The sequence below is a fragment of the Oncorhynchus clarkii genome, chromosome 17, assembly GCF_045791955.1.
Source record: "Oncorhynchus clarkii lewisi isolate Uvic-CL-2024 chromosome 17, UVic_Ocla_1.0, whole genome shotgun sequence".
Taxonomy (NCBI): domain Eukaryota; kingdom Metazoa; phylum Chordata; class Actinopteri; order Salmoniformes; family Salmonidae; genus Oncorhynchus; species Oncorhynchus clarkii.
In genome coordinates this window covers 5,712,228-5,735,918 of record NC_092163.1, presented here as the reverse complement: position 1 = coordinate 5,735,918, position 23,691 = coordinate 5,712,228, and the positions used below count along the sequence as shown (strand labels likewise).

The 23,691-nt window shown below is 41.4% G+C and overlaps 1 protein-coding gene across 1 annotated transcript; it reads right to left on the bottom strand.

Moving 5' to 3' along the window:
• Positions 1-2,683: 2,683 nt before the first annotated feature.
• Positions 2,684-9,231, bottom strand: LOC139370103 (zinc finger protein 436-like). Its single transcript, XM_071109421.1, has 4 exons — positions 8,774-9,231; positions 8,230-8,324; positions 7,762-7,939; positions 2,684-5,196 (listed from the first exon to the last, which is right to left on the bottom strand). Exons 1-4 carry the CDS (start codon positions 8,988-8,990, stop codon positions 4,178-4,180), a joined length of 1,509 nt encoding a protein of 502 aa, XP_070965522.1. The 5' UTR covers positions 8,991-9,231; the 3' UTR covers positions 2,684-4,177.
• Between the last annotated feature and the right edge of the window lie 14,460 nt (positions 9,232-23,691).

Genomic DNA, 23,691 nt, shown 5'->3' with positions numbered 1-23,691 from the left:
TGGGTATTTTCAAGTGGGACACAATCATGAAGTGGAATGACATTTATTGGATATTTCAAACTTTTTTAACAAATCAAAAACTGAAAAATTGGGCGTGCAAAATTATTCAGCCCCTTTACTTTCAGTGCAGCAAACTCTCTCCAGAAGTTCAGTGAGGATCTCTGAATGATCCAATGTTGACCTAAATGACTAATGATGATAAATACAATCCACCTGTGTGTAATCAAGTCTCCGTATAAATGCACCTGCACTGTGATAGTCTCAGAGGTCCGTCAAAAGCGCAGAGAGCATCATGAAGAACAAGGAACACACCAGGCAGGTCCGAGATACTGTTGTGAAGAAGTTTAAAGCCGGATTTGGATACAAAAAGATTTCCCAAGCTTTAAACATCCCAAGGAGCACTGTGCAAGCGATAATATTGAAATGGAAGGAGTATCAGACCACTGCAAATCTACCAAGACCTGGCCGTCCCTCTAAACTTTCAGCTCATACAAGGAGAAGACTGATCAGAGATGCAGCCAAGAGGCCCATGATCACTCTGGATGAACTGCAGAGATCTACAGCTGAGGTGGTCCATAGGACAACAATCAGTCGTATATTGCACAAATCTGGCCTTTATGGAAGAGTGGCAAGAAGAAAGCCATTTCTTAAAGATATCCATAAAAAGTGTTGTTTAAAGTTTGCCACAAGCCACCTGGGAGACACACCAAACATGTGGAAGAAGGTGCTCTGGTCAGATGAAACCAAAATTGAACTTTTTGGCAACAATGCAAAATGTTATGTTTGGCGTAAAAGCAACACAGCTGAACACACCATCCCCACTGTCAAACATGGTGGTGGCAGCATCATGCTTTGGGCCTGCTTGTCTTCAGCAGGGACAGGGAAGATGGTTAAAATTGATGGGAAGATGGATGGAGACAAATACAGGACCATTCTGGAAGAAAACCTGATGGAGTCTGCAAAAGACCTGAGACTGGGACGGAGATTTGTCTTCCAACAAGACAATGATCCAAAACATAAAGCAAAATCTACAATGGAATGGTTCAAAAATAAACATATCCAGGTGTTAGAATGGCCAAGTCAAAGTCCAGACCTGAATCCAATCGAGAATCTGTGGAAAGAACTGAAAACTGCTGTTCACAAATGCTCTCCATCCAACCTCACTGAGCTCGAGCTGTTTTGCAAGGAGGAATGGGAAAAAATGTCAGTCTCTCGATGTGCAAAACTGATAGAGACATACCCCAAGCGACTTACAGCTGTAATCGCAACAAAAGGTGGCGCTACAAAGTATTAACTTAAGGGGGCTGAATAATTTTGCACCCCCAATTTTTTAGTTTTTGATTTGTTAAAAGTCTGAAATATCCAATAAATGTCGTTCCACTTCATGATTGTGTCCCACTTGTTGTTGATTCTTCACAAAAAAATACAGTTTTATATCTTTATGTTTGAAGCCTGAAATGTGGCAAAAGGTCGCAAAGTTCAAGGGGGCCGAATACTTTCGCAAGGCACTGTACAGTTGGTTTACAATGTATATGATGGTGTGTCTAGACATTATGGACCGTATATGAATATAAAAGGTGTGTCCATCAGTAGTTATATAGGATGAGCCTTGACTAGAATACAGGGTGGAGTACTGGGTGGTAGACGGCTAGTAACAGTGACTAAGTTCAGGGCAGGGTACTGGGCGGAGGCCGGCTAGAAGTGACTATTTGAACATTCATATTGAACAGCCTTACCTATAGAGTAGCACCACCACCCATCAGACCATTCTCATGTTGATGTCAAAGCTGCAGTGTATTGTTGCTATAGGAGTTTATGATTAATAATCCTATTTATTTCAAGCCCCACTAAGATGTCATCGTACTATTCATTTAAAGCCCCTCTGTCAGATATAAATCATCAGAGTGGGAAACCAACTGACATGGAAACAATGGAGCAAATGTATCACTATCAGAGGGGTGTATTATGACATCAGATAGAACTACTCAGACATTCCAAATATCACTTGATTATCAGAGGGGTGAATTATGACATCATATAGAACTACTCCGACATTCCAAATCAGGCTTCATCCACATCATGAAGGTGGATATTGAGCCAACCATTTCATAAGTAATGACCGGGCTGATGGAAACAGGATATGCCTGAAAAATTTAATAATTGGTGACATTTTGTTACTTCGTTTGACAATTTGTTTGTCTTTTTGTGTCAGTAAAAATGTTTAAGCGAGAAATGGCAGTGGAAACTCTTTGATGCGCAAATATTTATATAACAACCATCACATCTTAGTTAACTTGGAGTCACGTGATGATATCTTGTGTGGTTCCCCCACTACGATTCGGAAACCCATGTAGTTTATTAGGCTACAGATGAAATAAGTTATGAACTTCACAGGGTGGTGAAACTACATGTGATGAGCTTGATGCTCCATTCCAATACACTTTGAGGGTCTTATTCTGGTGACATGATGACCGATGCTTGGTTGCCATTTGACAAATAAAATAATTGCTCTCACCCATAATAATCTCATCAATCGGGTAACAATGTTTATTCAACCAGTGGGAGCGTTGTAAATGCCCCCAGGAAAGTCGAACGAGGAACTCTTCATTGAGACAATGATAAACAGCAATCTGTGGGAGAGTTGTGGTGGATATTATAAAATAAGGATCTGCTGGAGTCCAAGTCAAACCAAGATTCTTTATTTCTGAGCTCAGAGAGAATAACAGAGTTACACAGCGCAGTGTAGACAGTCTGAATTCCTGAAGCATTGGGTGATGAGCACATATCTTTATAGTTTCCTATTCCTGGGCGGGACTTTATTCATACAAGGACACAGGTGTAAATTGGTTTGCAACACAGAATGATAGTCCCAAGAACAGGAGATTATAATAGGACAGTTTCACAAGGTTAGTCACATACTCAGTTATGTGGACACACAAACAATTAACATTTTCCATTACAGAGTCTGAACATTTTCATGTCATTAAATCATCAGTGGGCCAACAATGCAAATGTCAACAATGGAACTAATGCATCACATCCAGATATCACTGTATTATCTGTAGTGCTGGAGGAATGACACACCCAGATAAACACACAGAGTTTAAAAAAGGACCATTTAAACACATGGAATCTGATCTACTCTGTATTCAAACTGACAGACTCCATATTCACTTCATGTTTTCTAATAGAAACAAACAACTATATGTTTAAGTATACTTTGTACAATTCACTTTCATCTGGTAAAAACAAGTAAACACATTCTTAGTCAACAATATAAGACAACAGGAGCACTGTGTATGTTCTCTGATTCATTTTAAGTCAATGTGATGTGAAATATCAATATTACAAGTAATTCTTCTCTTTTGTGTGGATTCTCTTATGACATTGAAGTGACTGTGATGAGTAATATGTTTTCCCACAGTCTGAGTATTTTGTAAGCCTTCTCATGTATTCTTTCAGGCTTCATAAATGGGCAAACGCTTTGCACACTGGGAGCAGTGGTAAAGCTTCTCCCCTGTGTGCAGTCTCATGTGTTTTAATTTTTAAAATGTTTAATTTTACCTCCCTTTTTCTCCCCAATATCGTGGTATCTAATTGTTAGTAGCTACAATCTTGTCTCATCGCTACAACTCCCGTACGGGCTCGGGAAAGACGAAGGTCAAAGTCATGCGTCCTCCGATACACAACCCAACCAAATCGCAGTGTTAAGCAGTGTTAAGGCTTCTCCCCTGTGTGTATTTTCCCCTGTTGGTTCAGGTGTCCTTTCTGGTTAAAACTCTTTCCAGGACCTCAACTCTTTTCTATTTTTACCAATGACCATACAGTTTTTAAATTCCTCATCAATCCATGGAGCCTTAACAGTTCTAACAGTCAGTTTCTTAACAGGTACATGTTTATCAATAATTGGAAGAAACAATTTAATATGGTAAAAACAGGTAAACACATTGTCAGTGTACAATATAAGACAACGGGAGCACTGTGTGTGTTCTCTGATGAATTTTAAGTCAATGTGATGTGAAATATCAATATACACGCTAAGAGAAGTCATTTCTCTCTCCTGTGTGGATTCTCTAAAGACGTTTAAGTGACTGTTATGAGTAATATGTTTTCTCACAGTCTGGCCTTTTGTAAGCATTCTCCTCTGTGTGCAGTCTCATGTGTTCTCTCAGGCTTCCTAAATGGGCAAAAGCTTTGCACCCTGGGAGGAGTGGAAAGGCTTCTCCCCTGTGTGTATTCTCTCGTGTCGTTTCAGCCCCCCTGACCGGTTGAAACACTTTCCACACTGGGAGCAGTGGTAAGGCTTCTCACCTGTGTGTATTTTCTCATGATGTTTCAGGTTCCCTAAATTGTTAAAACTCTTTCCACACTGGGAGCAGTGATAAGGCTTCTCCCCTGTGTGTATTCTCTCATGTCTTTTCAGCTCCTTTGACCGGATGAAACACTTTCCACACTGGGAGCAGTGGTAAGGCCTCTCCCCTGTGTGTATTCTCTCATGTTGTTTTAGGTTCCCTAAATTGTTAAAACTCTTTCCACACTGGGAGCAGTGGCAAGGCTTCTCCCCTGTGTGTATTCTCTCATGTTGTTTCAGGGTCCCTAAATTGTTAAAACTCTTCCCACACTGGGAGCAGTGGTAAGGCTTCTCCCCTGTGTGTATTCTCTCGTGAACTTTCATGTTTGATTTCTCATTAAAACCCTTTCCACACTGGGAGCAGTGGTAAGGCTTCTCCCCTGTGTGTATTCTCTCATGTCGTTTCAGTTTCCCTAAACCGATAAAACTCTTTCCACACTGGGAGCAGTGATAAGGCTTCTTCCCTGTGTGTATTCTCTCATGTCGTTTCAGTTTCCCTAAATCGTTAAAACTATTTCCACACCGGGAGCAGTGATAAGGCTTCTCCCCTGTGTGTATTCTCTCGTGCAGTTTCAGATGCCCTGGCCGGTTGAAACACTTTCCACATTGGGAGCAGTGGTAAGGCTTCTCCCCTGTGTGTATTCTCTCATGAACTTTCAGGTGTGCTTTCTGGTTAAAACTCTTTCCACACTGGGAGCAGTGGTAAGTCTTCTCCCCTGTGTGTATTTTCTCATGTTGTTTCACGTCCCATAACCGGTTACAACCCTTTCCACAGTGGGAGCACTGGTGTCGTCTTGCTGGTTTGGACGTCCCTGGCTCTGGTTCCTCTGAGTCTGGTCTTTCTCCTGCCAAAGACAAGTGTTTAAAAAAATAGGGACCCGAATGAAACCACATGATAAAACAACCTTACTACGGGAGTAAATCCTAATCAGATCTCTCAATAACCTGAGGCCAGTTTTAACAATCTTAGTGTGATTTTAAAACAAATGTAGAGCTTCCTGGTAATTACTGCTATGTTTACATTACTTATTTTATTCATCCTGTTTTACAAGTCAGAACACAAAAAACAGACAATTCTATGACACTCAAGACACAGACGTTGCTGGATTCCTATCAAGCAGGTGGTTCTAAATACAGTATATCACAAAAGTGAGTACACCCCTCACATTTTTGTAAATATTTGAGTATATCTTTTCATGTGACAACACTGAAGAAATGACACTTTGCAACAATGTAAATTAGTGAGTGTACAGCTTGTTTAACAGTGTAAATGTGCTGTCCCCTCAAAATAACTCCACACACAGCCATTAATGTCTAAACTGCTGGCAACAAAAGTGAGAATGTCCAAATTGGGCCCAAAGTGTCAATATTTTGTGTGGCCACCCACCATCATTTTCCAGCACTGCCTTAACCCTCTTGGGCATGGAGTTCACCAGAGCTTCACAGGTTGCCACTGGAGTCCTCTTCCACTCCTCCATGACGACATCACGGAGCTGGTGGATGTTAGAGACTCCTCCACCTTCCATTTGAGGATGCCCCACAGATGCTCAATAGGGTTTAGGTCTAGAGACATGTTTGGCCAGTCCATCACCTTTACCCTCAGCTTCTTTAGCAAGGCAGTGGTCGTCTTGGAGGTTTGTTTGGGGTCGTTATCATGTTGGAATACTGCCCTGCGGCCCCTCCGAAGGGAGGGGATCATGCTCTGTTTCAGTATGTCACAGTACATGTTGGCATTCATGCTTCCCTCAATGAACTGTAGCTCCCCAGTACCGGCAGCACTCATGCAGCCCCAGACCATGACACTCCCACCACCATGCTTGACTGTAGGCAAGACACACTTGTCTTTGTACTCCTCACCTGGTTGCCGCCACACACGCTTGACACCATCTGAACCAAATAAGTTTCTTGGTCTCATCAGACCAGAGGACATGGTTCAGTAATCCATGTCCTTAGTCTGCTTGTCTTCAGCAAACTGTTTGCAGGCTTTCTTGTGCATCATCTTTAGAAGAGGCTTCCTTCTGGCACGACAGCCATGCAGACCAATTTGATGCAGTGTACGGCGTATGGTCGGAGCACTGACAGGCTGACTGCTCACCCCTTCAACCTCTGCAGCAATGCTGGCAGCACTCATATGTCTATTTCCCAAACACAACCTCTGGATATGACGCTGAGCACGTAAACTCAACTTCTTTGGTCGACCATGGCGAGGCCTGTTCTGAGTGGAACCTGTCCAGTTAAACCGCTGTATGGTCTTGGCCACCGTGCTGCTGCTCAGTTTCAGGGTCTTGGCAATCTTCTTATAGCCCAGGCCATCTTTATGTAGAGCAACAATTATTTATCTCAGATCCTCAGAGAGACCTCTGCCATGAGGTGCCATGTTGAACTTCCAGTGACCAGTCAGTATGAGGGAGTGTGAGAGCGATGACACCAAATTTAACACACCTGCTCCCCAGTCACACCTGAGCCCTTGTAACACTAACGAGTCACATGACACCGGGGAGGGAAAATGGCTAATTGGGCCCATTTTGGACATTTTCACTTAGGGGTGTACTCACTTTTGTTGCCAGTGGTTTAGACATTAATGGCTGTGTGTGGAGTTATTTTGAGGGGACAGCAAATGTACACTGTTATACAAGCTGTACACTCACTACTTTACATTGTAGAAAAGTGTCATTTCTTCAGTGTTGTCACATGAAAAGATATACCTAAATATTTACAAAAATGTGAGGGGTGTACTCACTTTTGTGATATACTGTATATAACTTTCATAGCTGCTTTAAACCCCATTTCTGCAGCATTAGTAAAGATATGATCAAACCATGTTGATGATTTCATTCCTCTACTGTTTGTAACTACCCTGGTAGGTTGATTGATAACCTGAACAAGGTTGCCGGCACTGGTTACAGTTTGAAGCTTTTGCTTGAGTGGGCAGCCTGATCACAGTTTTTCTTCAGTACTAGTTAAATAATGACCAAAGTCTTGAGTTTAGTTTGCCTGTTCAACAGTCTTGTAAAGATAGGGGGGTTGACTGGGACAGGCAATGTAACATCCATAATGTTTTAAGGAAAAGTTTTTGTAAAACAAGCACCTTGATCATTGAAACCTTCTCTCCGAAGCTAACTTTCATCAAGGTTTTATATGGTCTATTGGTTTCTCTCCGAAGCTAACTTTCATCAAGGTTTTATATGGTCAATTGGTTTCTCTCCGAAGCTAACTTTCATCAAGGTTTTATATGGTCACTTGGTTTCTCTCTTTTCATTGGCAGAATCCTTTCTCAGTGTTATGATATTCATAACATCCATATACCTGTCAACTAACAGAACTCTGCTGGTTATCCTGGTAGCAGATACCAGTCTATCTTCCTGGTAACAGATCTGTTGTATTTGTTCAAACTAAACTACAGCACTTACTTTGATGTGTCAAATCTGCTCCTTTCTTCTCTGCTCCTCCTCTCACAGTTCCACTCAGCCCCATTGTTTTCCTGCAGTCCACCAGCAGCACAGACAACCTCTTCATACCCAGCAGTAAGGTGCTACCAGGAGAGGCACGATACAGGGACTCCGGGAGGGTGGAAGGGCTAGCGTTGTCCTGGTAACCATAAAGAGGGGACACGGACGCACATCGTTATGGATGCTGATGTCACTGTTGTCATGAAGTGATTTACAGAAACCCAGCCCAGACCCAGAGAGATCAAGCTGTATGCTAGACCAGACCAAGCTGTATGCTAGACCAGACCAAGCTGTATGCTAGACCAGACCAAGCTGTATGCTAGACCAGACCAAGCTGTATGCTAGACCTGCTGATGCCACTGTTGACATGAAGTGTTTTACAGAAACCCATCCCAGACCCAGAGAGAGCAAGGCCAGACAGAGCTGTACCATCTGGTGTTCTGATCTGGAGAGACTCTTCTCTTCCTCGTCAGCATCAGGATGTTGAGGCTCCCCAGAGGATCCACCATAGTCATGTCTCTCTCCTGTGTGAACGAGGACATCAAACAGATGGTAAACTTATGACCATCTATTGCAATCATAGAGTTACAAGAGGCATGCATATGTCTAAAATGGCCACTTTCATCATGATTTCCTAAAATAGTGTTTGTGATGCAAATGTAAAAGGGTCGTTCCACAAAATGGGTGGCTTTTGCATCCCTTTGTTATTTTAAGTAGAAAATATGCACCAATATAGAATTTTAAAAGCCTGTTATATTAGATGAGGGGAACTTCAATATAGACCACATGGAGAATTCAGTACATCTAATTGAAAAGTCCCTAAAATATGTACCAATTGCAGATCGACCCTTTAACAATTCCTACAGTACTGAACAACATATTCAAGTGTAGAACTTCAGTAGAATGCCACTTGAAAACCACACATTAGTTCAACAACGGCATAGTTTGTGTCCCTGTTAAAGACAGTACTCACTGGTGTTGATCTCATATTCTGTCTCTTCCTCTTTCACCCCCAAAACGTCTTCCTCCTTCACCTTTATTGAGATAGCATCATCTTCCTCTCTAAACGGTTCTTTCTCTTCTTTCACTATAACAGCCTCCTCTTCCTCCTTTTTCATTCTGAAAGATTCTTTCTCCAAACAGCCGACCACCTCTTCATTAGCAAGGGAGGAGTAGTTTAGTGAGCTCATGGTCAGGGATGTTATCTAGCTAGCTAGCATTAGCGTCTAGCCTAGTGCTAGGCTCAGTATCAATCTTTAACACGTTTGCAAATTGAACCAGTTGATACGTCAACCGAAACTTGTTTAAAACACTGAGATTAGCTAATGTACATTAATATGGTCTAAAACGTCAATCTTTCAGTTTTATGTTGGCTAGCAAGCTACCGACGAGGTTGAAAGAGTTGGCGCCTTGTTGTTCCTGAAGAAGCGTCCGTCCAGTCCATTATACGTCACGAAAGAAGCATCACCTGAAAGACGCTCGTCTCCATCTGCTGGCTGGAGTGGGTAACGCAGTTCGGAAACCATAGTTACTACACTTTTTGTATTGGAAAGAACGTCATAATAATTTAACAATAAGCTGATATATTTTCTCTTTCGTCATACAACTACTACTTTCCTGTATACAGACGTAAAAGCGTAATATGAATATGTAGATGATGAATAAATACTTCTATGAATAGGAAGTGTGTTTATACACATTTACTCTGTTAATTTTTCACAATCGTTTTTGTCTAGATGTGACCATACTCTTCCCTTAAAGCCACGCTCTATAAGATACAAATCATCCTGTAAACAACAGAACAAATGCATCACATGCAAATAGCACTTGATTATCTGTAGTGCTTTACACTGGGTAGACAAAACATTAAGAACAGCTGCTCCTTCCATGACTTAGAAAGACTAGGTGAATCCAGGCTAAAGCTATGATCCTTTACTGATGTCACTAGTTAAATCCACTTCAATCCGTGTAGATGAAGGGGGGAGACAGGTTAAACAAGGATTTTTAAGCCTTGAGACATGAGACATGGATTGTGCATGTGTGCCATTTGGAGAGTTAATGGGGAAGACAAAATATTTAAGTTACTTTGCACGGGGTATGGTAGTGGGTGCCAGGCGCACCGGTTTGTGTCAAGAACTGCAACGCTGCTGGGTTTTTCAGCTCAACAGTTTCCCATGTGTACCAAGAGTGGTCCACCACCCAAACAGTGGAGGTTAGTGCCGTTTAAGATGAGGCAGGACGATTTGTTTTTTCATGAGCATGGCCTTAATTCTATTACAGCATATTGGACGACTGTCATTCATATTTCACTCACCCTGTTCAATGTAACAGCAATAGGTTTAGGCTACTACATGATACTCTAAGTGTCCCTATACCCATCATGAGGTAGCAACCTAGCCTATGAATGAAAGTTTAGAATGTAGGTTCACACAGGTCGAGAGAACATTTTGCGATGACAGACAGTGACACATAGACAGACAGTGACACATTCAATACTGCCTTGCACACTCTCGCCTGCATCTAGCTGAAATAGAGATATCACTGGACAAATTCAGGTATGTTTATCCCCGTTTTGTTCCATTTAAACGTTTGTCAACAGAATCGGTGGAATGAATACACCCCTGATCATGCATAAACACAGTTCACTTTCATTACAGACACGTTGTATTCCTTCTTGCATCTATGTGCTCTCCTCTTATCACCTTCTCCCTTTGTTTCTGTACTTCAATGCACAACACATCAGCTGTATGTCACCAGGAGAAAAAACCTTTCCAAGCCAAACCATTTCATAACTGCTACACACAGCTTACATTGTTGTCACCATATTAGCTAAAATAACATCATAGTCAACAGAGCTAATAGAACTAATTTGTTAGTAAACCTGCTACAATCATGCAGTAACGTCACAGTGTACAGTCAGTAAGCAGTTTAGCACTTACCTTGGCGGGTCCCAGTGGCAATAAATTAGTTAAACCAAAGGCTAGCCTTGACTTGGAAGAGTTCTAGTGTTGTGTTGGATAGTCATAGCCAGCTAGCTAACATAGCATCCCTTTGTTTGAGCCAAGTGTTTGAGTAGGCTAAACTAGATAGCTGCATTTGCTAGCTAAGTAAGTGAAAATGAAAGTGGAAAATAAATGACGAAATATCTCTCTCTCGCTTCTCCTTCATTTTGGAATAAAATAATTTGTTCAAAACTGTTCAACTATTGTATTTTTCTCTCTTTTAGTCAACTACTCACCACATGTTATGCACTGCAGTGCTAGCTAGCTGTAGCTTATGCTTTCAGTACTAGATACATTATCTGATCCTTTCATTGGTTGGACATCATGTCAGTTCATGCTGCAAGAGCTCTGATAGGTTGGAGGACGTCCTCCGGAAGTTGTCATAATTACTGTGTAAGTCTATGGAAGGGCTTGAGAACCATGAGCCTCCAAGGTTTTGTATTGAAGTCAATGTACCTAGAGGAGGATGCAAAATAGTATGTTTTAATAAATTATTTGGTGACGTGATTATATTTAGTATAGTTTTATCTAAAAAGGACCACTTTTAAATATTTTACCATTTTAATTTTTCTGAAAATAACTGAGGACGATGGTTCTCCCCTTCCTCCTCTGAGGAGACCCCACTGCACCCAAAGGACACCCAGCCAACTTGACACAATTGTGGGAAGCATTGGAGTCAACATGGGCCAGCATCCCTGTGGAATGCTTTCGACACCTTGTAGAGTCCATGCCCCGACGAATTGAGGCGGTTTAGAGGGGAAAAGGGGAGGGTCCAACTCCATATTAGGAAGGTGTTCCAGATGTTTGGTATAATCAGTGGATACATCTGCAATGTAGCAGACACTTTTATCTAAAGAGATTTGCAGTCATGTGTGCAAACACTTTACATATGGGTGGTCCCAGGAATCAAACCCACTACCCTGGTTTAACAAGCACTATACTCCACCAACTGAGCTACAGGACCACAAGGAATGATCAAGGAATGACGCAGATAAACACACACAGCCTGAGTTTCAGAAATATAATTGTATCAAAGACCGTAACATTGAAACTGCATATTTAGTTACAATCAAATATTATTTGTCACATGCGCTGAATACAACAGGTGTAGATCTTAACGTGAACTGCTTACTGACAAGCCCTTAACCAACAACGTAGATAAGAAAAATAAGGGTTGAGAAAATATTCCCAAAATAAAAAGTTTTAAAAAGTAGCTCAGTACCGAGGGGTAGCTCAGGCCTGAGGTGTAGACATTACCTGAGCTACCCCTCGGTCCTGAGCTTCCTCAGTAATGAGGCAGCCCTCAGTCCAGGTGGGCCCTTTGTTAGGGTTACTAGGCCAAGGTCGGCGGCGAGGGTCGCCACTCAAATGACGCTAGGAAAGCGGACTAAGACTATGGCAGAGTGGCGTCCACGTCCCGCCACAGTGGACAGACGCCCACCCAGACCCTCTCCTATGGGTTTAGGTGTGCAGCCGGGAGTCCGCACCTTTGGGGGGGGGGGGGGGGTACTGTCACGCCCTGTCTTTAGTCATCTTTGTTTTCTTTATTATTTTGGTTAGGCCAGGGTGTGACATGGGGGATTTATGTGTTTCGTCTTGTCTAGGGGTTTATTAGATTTATGGGGTTGTGTTCATGTTAGGTGTCTAGGTAAGTCTATGGTTGCCTAGATTGGTTCTCAATCAGAGGATATATATAGAGGAGGTACCAGTACCGAGTCAATGTGGAGACTATATACAGGGGGTACCAGTACAGAGTCAATGTGGAGGCTATATACAGGAGGTACCAGTACCGAGTCAATGTGGAGGCTATATACAGGGGGTACCAGTACAGAGTGGAGGCTATACAAGGGATGTTTACATACGCTTAGGTTGGAGTCATTAAAACTCGGTTTTAAACCACTCCACAAATGTCTTGTTGACAAACTATAGTATATGCAAGTATAAACACCATGGGACCACACAGCCGTCATACCGCTCAGGAAGGAGACTTGTTCTGTCTCCTAGAGATCAACATACGTTGGTGCGAAAAGTGCAAACCAGTCCCAGAACAACAGCAAAGGACCTTGTGAAGATGCTGGAGGAAACAGGTACAAAAATATCTATATCCATTGTAAAATGAGTCCTATATCAACATAACCTGAAAGGCCGCTCAGCAAGGAAGAAGCCACTGAAGAAGGACCTTGGCTAGGGATGTATCCTTGTTTTGAATCCCAGCCACCATAGGAGGCCTTTTGGTTGGCCGCCGTTGTAAATAAGAATTTGTTCTTAACTGACTTGCCAAGTTAAATAAAGGTTCAATAATAAATAAATAAAATAAAAATAAAGTACAGAGAGATAATTGATGAAAACCTGCTCCAGAGCACGCAGGACCTCAGACTGGGGCAAAGGTTCACCTTCCAACAGGACAACAACCCTAAGCACACAGACAAAGGACAACGCAGAAGTGGCTTCGGGACAAGTCTCTGAATGTCCTTGTGTGGCCCAGCCAGAGCCTGGACTTGAACCCGATCGAACATCTCTGGAGAGACCTGAAAATAGCTGTGCAGCGACGCTCCCCATCCAACCTGACAGAGGTTGAGAGGATCTGCAGAGAAGAATGGGAAAAAATACAGGTGTGCCAAGCTTGTTCCTGTTAAGACACCTGGCCAGCTGAGTGCAGGTGGGCTCTCCTGTCAACATGAGGCTCCTGTTGCAGCCCTCAAGGGCACATTGACAGATTTTCCACCTAGTCCTCTCTGGGATTCAAACAAGGGATCTTTCAGTTACTGGCCCAACACTGTTAATCGCTAGGCTACCTGCAGCAGGAGCCCCATGTTGACAGGAGAGCCCACCTGCATTCAGCTGGTCAGGGGCAGTGGTGCCCTGTAAGTAACAAATGTATCACTATCATACATTCCAAATATCACTTGATTATCAGAGGGGTGAATTATGACATCAGATAGAACTACTCATACATTCCAAATATCACTTGATTATCAGAGGGGTGAATTATGACATCATATAGAACTACTCAGACATTCCAAATCAGGCTTCATCCATATCATGAAGGTGGATATTGATCCAACCATTTCAAAAGTAATGACTGGGCTGACGGAAACAGGTTATGCCTGAACATTTTTGTAAATGGCGACAGACAGTTAGTTCGTTTGACATGGTGGGTTGTGTCAGTAAAAACGTTTTAGTGAGAAATGGAGGTGGAAACTCCTTTATGTACAAATATTTATATAATAACCATCATGTCTTAGTTAACTTGGAGTCACGTGATGATATGTTGTGTGGTCCTCCCTCTAAAACTTGGAAAACCATGTAGTTTATTAGGCTACAGATGAAATAAGTTATGAACTTCACAGGGTGGTGAAAATACATGTGATGAGCTTGATGCTCAATTCCAATGCATTTTGAGGGTCTTATTCTGGTTGCCATTTGACAAATAAAATAATTGCTCTCATCCATAATAATCTCATCAATCGGGTAACAATGTTTATTCAACCAGTGGGAGCGTTGTAAATGCCCCCAGGAAAGTCGAAAGAGGAACTCTTCATTGAGACAATGATAAACAGCAATCTGTGGGAGAGTTGTGGTGGATTTATAAAATCAGGATCTGCTGGAGTCCAAGTCAAACCAAGATTCTTTATTTCTGAGCTCAGAGAGAATAACAAACGGAGTTACACAGCGCAGTGTAGACAGTCTGAATTCCTGAAGCATTGGGTGATTAGCACATATCTTTATAGTTTCCTGTTCCTGGGCGGGACTTTATTCATACAAGGACACAGGTGCAAATTGGTTTGCAACACAGGATGATACTCCCAAGAACAGGAGCTTATAATACAGTTTCACAAGGTTAGTCACATACTCAGTTATGTGGACACACAAACAATTAACATTTTCCATTACAGAGTCTGAACATTTTCATTTCATTAAATCATCAGTGGGCCAACAATGCAAATGTCAACAATGGAACTAATGCATCACATCCAAATATCACTTGATTATCTGTAGTGCTGGAGGAATGACACACACAGATAAACACACAGAGTTTAAAAAAAGGACAATTTAAAAGAAGGAACCTGATCTCCTTTATATTCAAACTGACAGACTCCATATTCAATTCATGTTTTCTAATAGAAACAAACAAATATATGTTTGAGTATACCCTGTACCATTTAATTTCATCTGGTAAAGACAGGTAAACACATTGTCAGTCAACAATATAAGACAACGGGAGCACTGTTCTCTGATGATTTTTAAGTCAATGTGATGTGAAATATCAACATACACGCTAAGAGAAGTAATTTCTCTCTCCTGTGTGGATTCTCTAATGACGTTTAAGTGACTTATGAGTAATATGTTTTCCCACAGTCTGAACTTTTTTTTTGTGTGTGTATTCTCTCATGTTGTTTCAGATTCCCCGACCGGTTGAAACACTTTCCACATTGGGAGCAGCGGTAGGGCTTCTCTCCTGTGTGTATTATCTCATGTTGTTTCAGCTTCCCCGACCGGTCGAAACACTTTCCACATTGCGAACAGTGGTAAGGCTTCTCTCCTGTGTGTATTCTCTCGTGTTGTTTCAGAACCCCCGACTGGTTGAAACTCTTTCCACATTGGGAGCAGTGGTAAGGCTTCTCTCCTGTGTGTATTCTCTCGTGTTGTTTCAGCGCCCCCGACTGGTTGAAACACCTCCCACATTGGGAGCAGTGGTAAGGCTTCTCTCCTGTGTGTATTCTCTCATGCTGATTCAGCTGCCCTGAATGGTTGAAACGCTTTCCACACTGGGAGCAGTGGTAAGGCTTCTCTCCGGTGTGTATTCTCTCGTGTTGTTTCAGCTCCCAAGACTGGTTGAAACACTTTCCACATTGGGGGCAGTGGTAAGGCTTCTCTCCTGTGTGTATTCTCTCGTGTCGTTTCAGCTCCCAAGACTGGTTGAAACACTTTCCACATTGGGAGCAGTGGTAAGGCTTCACCCCTGTGTGTATCCTCTCGTGTTGTTTCAGGTGTGCTTTCTGGTTACAACTCTTTCCACAGTGGGAGCACTGGTGTCGTCTTGCTGGTTTGGACGTCCCTGGCTCTGGTTCCTCTGAGTCTGGTCTTTCTCCTGCCAAAGATAGTGTTATTTTTAAATAGAGACCCGAATGAAACCACATGATAAAACAACCTTGCTACGAGAGTAAATCCTAATCAGATCTCTCAATAACCTGAGGCCAGTTTTAACAATCTTAGTGTGATTTTAAAACAAATGCAGAGCTTCCCGGTAATTACTGCTATGTTTACATTACTTATTTTATTCATCCTGTTTTACAAGTCAGAACACAAAAACCTAGACAGTTCTAGGACACTGAAGACACAGACGTTGCTGGATTCCAATTGAACAGTTGGTTCTAAGTATATAACATTCATAGCTGTATGATACATAATGTGACCTACACACTTCCTTAAACATAAAATAACTAAAGAATTCATTTTGTGTGGAAGTCCAAAACTTGTTTTTACGTCGCAGATACAAAGCACATCAGTAACATCTCCCCGTTGTTGAAAGGGTTCGACACATTGCTGTTTAAATGGACCAATTTCTTATTTAGACATTCACAGATTTTCAACATTTTGAACTTGTAGGCTGCTTTTCCTTTACTCTGCGATCCAACTCATCCCAAACTATCTCGATTTGGTTGAGGTCGGGGGATTGTGTAGGCCAGATCATCTGATGCAGCACTCCATCACTCTCCTTCTTGGTCAAATAGCTCTTACACGGCCTGAAGTATGTTGGGTCATTGTCCTGTTGAAAAACAAATGACAGTGGGACTAAGCCCAAACCAGATGGGATGGCATATCGCTGCAGAATGCTGTGGTAGTCATGCTGGTTAAGTGTGACTTGAATAAATAAATCACTGACATTGTCAATAGCAAAGCACCCGCACACCATCACATCTCCTCCTCCATGCTTCACGGTGGGAACCACACATGCGGAGATAATCTGTTCATCTACTCCTCGTCTCACAAAGACATGACGCTCGGAACCAAAAATCTCACATTTGGACTCATCAGATCCAAGGACAGATATCCACCACTAATGTCCATTGCTCATGTTTCTTGGCCCAAGCAAGTCTCTTCTTCTTATTGGTGTCCTTTAGTAGTGGTTTCCTTGCAGAAATTCGACCATGAAGGCCTGATTCACGCAGTCTCCTCTGAACCGATGATGTTGAGATGTGTCTCTTGCTTGAACTTTGTGAAGCATTTATTTGGGCTGCAATTTCTAAGTCTGGTAACTCTAATGAACTTATGCATCAGAAGTAACTCTGGGTCTTCCATTCTTGTGGTGGTCCTTAAAGTAATGATGGACTGTTGCTTCTCTTTGCTTATTTGAGCTGTTCTTGACATAATATGGACTTCGTCTTTTACCCAATAGGGCTATCTTCTGTATACCCCCATACCTTGTCACAACACAACTGATTGGCTCAACACATTAAAACCTGTTATGGCACATTAACTCTTGAAACTAGGGGGCACTATTTTAATTTATGGAAAAATAACGTTCCCAAAGTAAACAGGCTATTTCTCAGGACCAGGTGCTAGAATATGCATATAATTGACAGCTTAGGATAGAAAACACTCAATATTGTCTGTGAATATAACAGAACTGATATTGCAGGCGAAAGCTTGAGAAAAATCCAATCAGGAAGTGACTCCTATTTTGAAACCTCTGCGTTCCTATGCATCCCTATTTACCATTGAGAGGGATATCAACCAGCTTCCTTTTACTATGGCTTCCCTAATGTGTCTACAGTCACTAGACATAGTTTCAGGCTTTTGTTTTGAAAAATGAGCGTGAACGACAACATTGCGTCAGTGGTCAGGTGGTGGCTCTCAGAGTGATTTGTGCGTAATAGACAAAGGCGGCCATTGTGCCTCTCGCTCCTAGTGAAAAGCCAATTGTCCCGGTTGATATATTATCGAATAGATATTTGAAAAACACCTAGAGGATTGATTATAAAAAATGTTTGCCATGTTTCTGCCGATATTATGGATCTAATTTTGAGGTTTTTTTCGGCGTTGTCGTGACCGCAACTTCCGGTGGATTTCTCAACAAAACGTGAAGAATAAACAGAGGTATTTTGGCTATAAAAAATAATCTTTATTGAACAAAATTAACATTTGCTGTCTAACTGGGAGTCTCGTGGGTGAAAACATCCGAAGCTCATCAAAGGTAAACGATTTAATTTGATTGCTTTTCTGATTTTCGTGACCAAGCTCCCTGCTGCTAGCTGGACATAATGCTATGCTATCGATAAACTTACACAAATGCTTGTCTTGCTTTGGCTGTAAAGCATAATTTTAAAATCTGAGATGACAGGGTTATTAACAAAAGGCTAAGCTGTGTTTCACTATATTTCACTTGTGATTTCATGAATATGAATATTTTCTATTAAGATTCTTTGTCCGTTGACACCTGTTATGGCTAGGGATTCCGCAAGCGGAACGTTGACAACATCCGGTGAAATTTCAGAATGCAAAGTATTTTTTTTATTTTATTAGAAATATTTAACTTTCATGCATTCACAAGTGCAAAGCTTAACTCCTTGTTAATCTAGCCACCGTGCCAGATGCCAAAAAGGCTTTACGGCAAAAGCAAACCATGCGATTATCTGAGGACAGCACCCCATCAAACAAACACACGACAATCATATTTCAACCCGCCAGGCGCGACACAAACCTCAGAAATAATGATATAATTTGTGCCTTACCTTTGAAGAGCTTCTTCTGTTGGCACTCCAATATGTCCCATAAACATCACAAATGGTCCTTTTGTTCGATTAATTCCGTCATTATATCTCCAAAATGTCCATTTATTTGCCGCGTTTGATTTTTTTTAAAAACACTGGTTCCAACTCGCCCAGCACGACTACAAAATATCTAATACGATACCTGTAAATGCTGTCCAAACATTTCAAACAACTTTCCTAATCCAACTTTAGGTATTTTAAAACGTAAATAATCGAGAAAATTTAAGATGGGATAAACTGTGTTCAATACCGGATAAAAACAACGTGAAGCGCGTGACCTGGAGCGCGCATCAAAACATTAGAGAGCACTAGGCTGGACCCTCATTCTGAATAGCCGAACTTCTTCATTTCTCTAAAGAAAAACATCAACCAATTTCTAAAGACTGTTGACATCTAGTGGAAGCAATAGGAACTGCAACCAAGTGCCACACAAAACCATTTGAAAACAGAGTCACCTCAACAACAAAAAATTCCTCCTGGATGGTTTGTCCTCGGGGTTTCACCTGCCAAATAAGTTATGATATACACACAGACATTATTTTAACAGTTTTAGAAACTTTAGAGTGTTTTCTATCCAAACCTACCAATTATATGCATATCCTAGCTTCTGGGCCTGAGTAGCAGGTAGTTTACTTTGGGAACGCTTTTCATCCGGACGTGAAAATACTGCCCCTATCCCAAACAGGTTATAGGGAAAGAAATTCCACAACTTAACTTCTAAAAAGGCAATTAATTGAAATGAATTCCCGGTGACTACCTCATGATGCTACAGTCCTCCTTTAAGACTCCATAATGTTTCATCATTAGATGCTACAGTCCTCCTTTAAGACTCCATAATGTTTCATCATTAGATGCTACAGTCCTCCTTTAAGACTCCATAATGTTTCATCATCAGATGCTACAGTCCTCCTTTAAGACTCCATAATGTTTCATCATTAGATGGTACAGGCCTCCTTCAAGACTCCATCATGTTTCATAATTAGATGCTACAGTCCTATTTTAAGACTCCATAATGTTTCATCATTAGATGCTACAGTCCTCCTTTAAGTCTCCATCATGTTTAGAATGTGTCTGGAAGCGCTACTCTATCTATTCTACTCTCATCCTTTCGGTTTTAATAATACTTAATAATAATAATAATAATGTTATAATAGGTAATAACCAACTTTAATAACTAGGGTTAATACCTGCCTGGCGCCCCAACAAAATCTTCATATTTACCCCCCTCTAACAATACCGCTACAGAATTAGCGTAGTAGGCCATGTAACTTAAGGTAATCAGAAATATGTATTCCTTGCCACCCATTCTGAAACTAACTGCAGCTCTATGTTAAGTGTTGCAGTCATTTCAGTCGCTGTAGTAGCTGACGTGTACAGTGTTGAGTCATCCGCATACATAGACTCACTGGCTTTACTCAAATGTCATTGGCATGTTGTTGGTAAAGATTGAAAAAAGTGAGTGCCAAAGAGCTGCCCTGGGGAATTCCTGATTCTACCTTGATTTTGTTGTACAGGCTTCCATTAAAGAACACTCTTTGTGTTCCGTTAGACAGGTAGCTCTGGGGCGGCAGGTAGCCTAGTGGTTAGAGCGGTAGGCCAGTAACCGAAAGATTGCTGGATTGAATCCCCGAGTTGACAAGGTAAAACTCTGTCGTTCTGCCCCTGAACAAGGCAGTCCTAGGCCGTCATTGAAAAAAATAATTTGTTCTTAACTGACTTGCCTAGTTAAATAAAGGTTACATTTTAAAAGAAAAACTCTTTATCCACAATATAGCAGGGGGTGTAAAGCCATTTTTATCATCAATTTCTCTCAGCCAATCAATCACTTGTAAGTGCTGTGCTTGTTGAATTAACTTCCCTATAAGCTAAAAGCCTATATTTGTTTAATGTAAAATAGCATTGTATCTGGTCAAATATTTTTTTTCCAAAATTGTAAGGGTCGGTAACAGGCTGATTGGTCGGCTATTTAAGCCAGTAAAGGGAGCTTTACTATTCTTGGGTAGTGGAATGACTTTAGCTTCCCTCCAGGCCTGAGGGCACACACTTTCTATTAGCCTTAAATTAAAGACAAGGCAAATAGGAATGGCAATATCGGACGCTATTATCCTCAATTTTCCATCCACGTTGTCAGACACCAGTGACTTGTCATTGTTGATTTTATTTGCGCAAAATTTCATTGAAGATGCTCCAAAGATTTTTACTATCATTCTTCATGTCATTTATCTTTGTTTCATAGTGTAGTTACTCTTTATATTCAGTTTAGTCAAATTATTTCTCAATTTGCAATAGTTTTGCCAATCAGTTATACAGCCAGACCTATATGCCATCTCTTTTGCCTCCCTCTTCATCATACCATTTTTAAATTCCTCATCAATCCACGTGGATTTAACAGTTTTTACAGTCATTTTCTTAATGGGTGCTGCTTATTAGTAACTGGGACAAGCAGTTTCAAACGTGTCAAGGGCAGTGTCTGGTTGCTCCTCATTACACACCACGGACCAACAAATATTATTTACATCAACAACATAGCAAAAATGTATGACCTCTTAAACACAATATTAGTCCCAGCCTTTGGAACTGTGGTTTTCCTAGACATGGCTCCTATATTGTGATCACTACATCTGGTGGATCTGGATACTGCTTTAAAACCCATTTCTGCAGCATTAGTAAAGATATGATCAAACCATGTTGATGATTTCATTCCTCTACTGTTTGTCACTACCCTGGTAGGTTGATTGATAACCTGAACAAGGTTGCCGGCACTGGTTACAGTTTGAAGCTTTTGCTTGAGTAGGCAGCCTGATCACAGCTTTCCTCCAGTATTAGTTAATGAATTACCAAAGTCCTGAGTTTAGTTTGCCTGTTCTACAGTCTTTTAAAGATAGGGGCGTTGACTGCGACAGGCAATGTAACATCCATAATGTTTTAAGGAAAAGTTTTTGTAAAACAAGCACCTTACATTGGATCATCTTGAAACTTTCTCTCCAAAGCTACCTTTCATCAAGGTTTTATATGGTCTATTGGTTTCTCTCTTTTCATTGGCAGAATCCTTTTTCAGTGTTATGATATTCATAACATCCATATACACCAGTCTATCTTCCTGTCAACTAACAGAACTCTGCTGGTTATCCTGGTAACAGATACCGGTGGGCAGATCTATTGTATTTGTTCAAACTAAACTACAGCACTTACTTTGATGAGTCAAATCTGATCCTTTCTTCTCTTCTCCTCCTCTCACAGTTCCACTCAGCCCCATTGTTTTCCTGCAGTCCACCAGCAGCACAGACAACCTCTTCATACCCAGCAGTAAGGCGCTACCGGGAGAGGCATGACACGGGGACTCCGGGAGGGAGGAAGGGCTAGTGTTGTCCTGGTAACCATAAAGAGGGGACACAGACACATGTCATTATGTGCTTTACAGAAACCCAGCCCAGACCCAGATAGAGCAAGCTGTATGCTAGACCAGACCAAGCTGTACCATCTGGTGTTCTGATCTGGAGAGACTCTTCTCTGCCTCGTCAGCATCAGGATGTTGTTGAGGCTCCCCAGAGGATCCAGGATCGTCATGTCTCTCTCCTGTGTGAATGACAACATCAAACAGACAGTCAACCTATGATCTTCTATTGCGATCATAGGGTCTTACCAGAGCCATTAATATGTCTAAAAAGGGCCTAAATTTATGCCTTTAAAAAAAATACTGTTTGTGATGCAAGTGTTAAAGGGTCGTTCCATGAAATGGGTGGCTTTTACATCCCTTTGATATTTTAAGTAGAAATGATGCACCAGAAGTGGATTGTAGAATCCTGTTATACAAGATGAAGTGAGCTTTAATATAGACCACATGGAGAATAAAATACATCTCATTTAAAAAATATATATGTACCAATGGCAGTACTGAACAACATATTCAAGTGTAGAACTTCAGTAGAATCCCCCATTTAAAACCACATTAGTTCAACAATTGCATCGTTTGTGCCCCTGTTTTTAAGACAGTACTCACGGATGGTAATCGGATATTCTGACTCCTCCTCCTTTTTCACTCCTAAAACATCTTCCTCCTCTTTTATTGAGATATCCTCCTCTTCCTCTTTTACTCCAAAAGGTTCTTCCTCTTCTTTCGCTACATTCTCCTCCTTCAATGTTACGGAATCTTCCTCATTTTTGATTCTGAAAGGTTCTTCCTCTTCTTTCACTATATTCTCTTTCTTCAATGTTACGGGATCTTCATCCTTTTTGATTCTGAATGCTTCTACCTCCTCATTTTCCACTCTGACAACCTCTTTCCCATCTTCCTCTTTCCCTGTAATATCATCCTCTTGTTTCAATGTGATAGCCTCCTCGTCCATTCTTCCTCTCCTTTCACCAGATCTTTCTCCGTCTAGTTTCGTGACCTCATGCTCCGGGCGATTAGCCTTGTGCAGTATCAAGTTAACACATTCGCTAATTTAAGAAGCAAACTACGTTTAAATTAACAAGTAGATGCGTAAACAGAATTGTGTTTCAAACACTAAGATTAATATACACAAGATTAGACTAAAGAGCTTAAACGCTGCGGATCTATGTTCGCTAGCAAACCACCGCATTGGTTGAAACGGAAGCCTTTTGTCTCTGTTGAAGAAGCCTCCTGTTCCGTCCACTAGATTATACGTCACGCAAGAAGCATCACCTGAAAAACTCACATCGCCATCTGCTGACTGGAGTGAGCAACACAGATCGGAACAAAAATAAAGCAATGTCAAAAGAAGTCATTTAAAAACAACCAGATGTTATGTTCTCTTACTTCTTACAGCCAATACTTTCCTCCAGGGCTGACCTGCCCATTAGGCAGGATTAGGTGACAGATTGACGAGGGTGGCATATTCCGAGCTAAATGGACCAAGGCTCACCACTAACAACACCTCACATAATTCTGCCCAAAAACAATTTTAAAAAACTTCTCACCCAGCGGCATGTGGGCTATTTAGGTGAGTGGTGGTGTTTCCACATGAAGCAGTGCCCACTTTGCAAAAGGTAACATGGACAGATATGTCTCTACCTGTGAGAGCACATGCCCCTTTACCCTTCCAGTCTCTAAAGTGCCCTGGTATAATTTGTATTCATTTTTTGTTATAGTT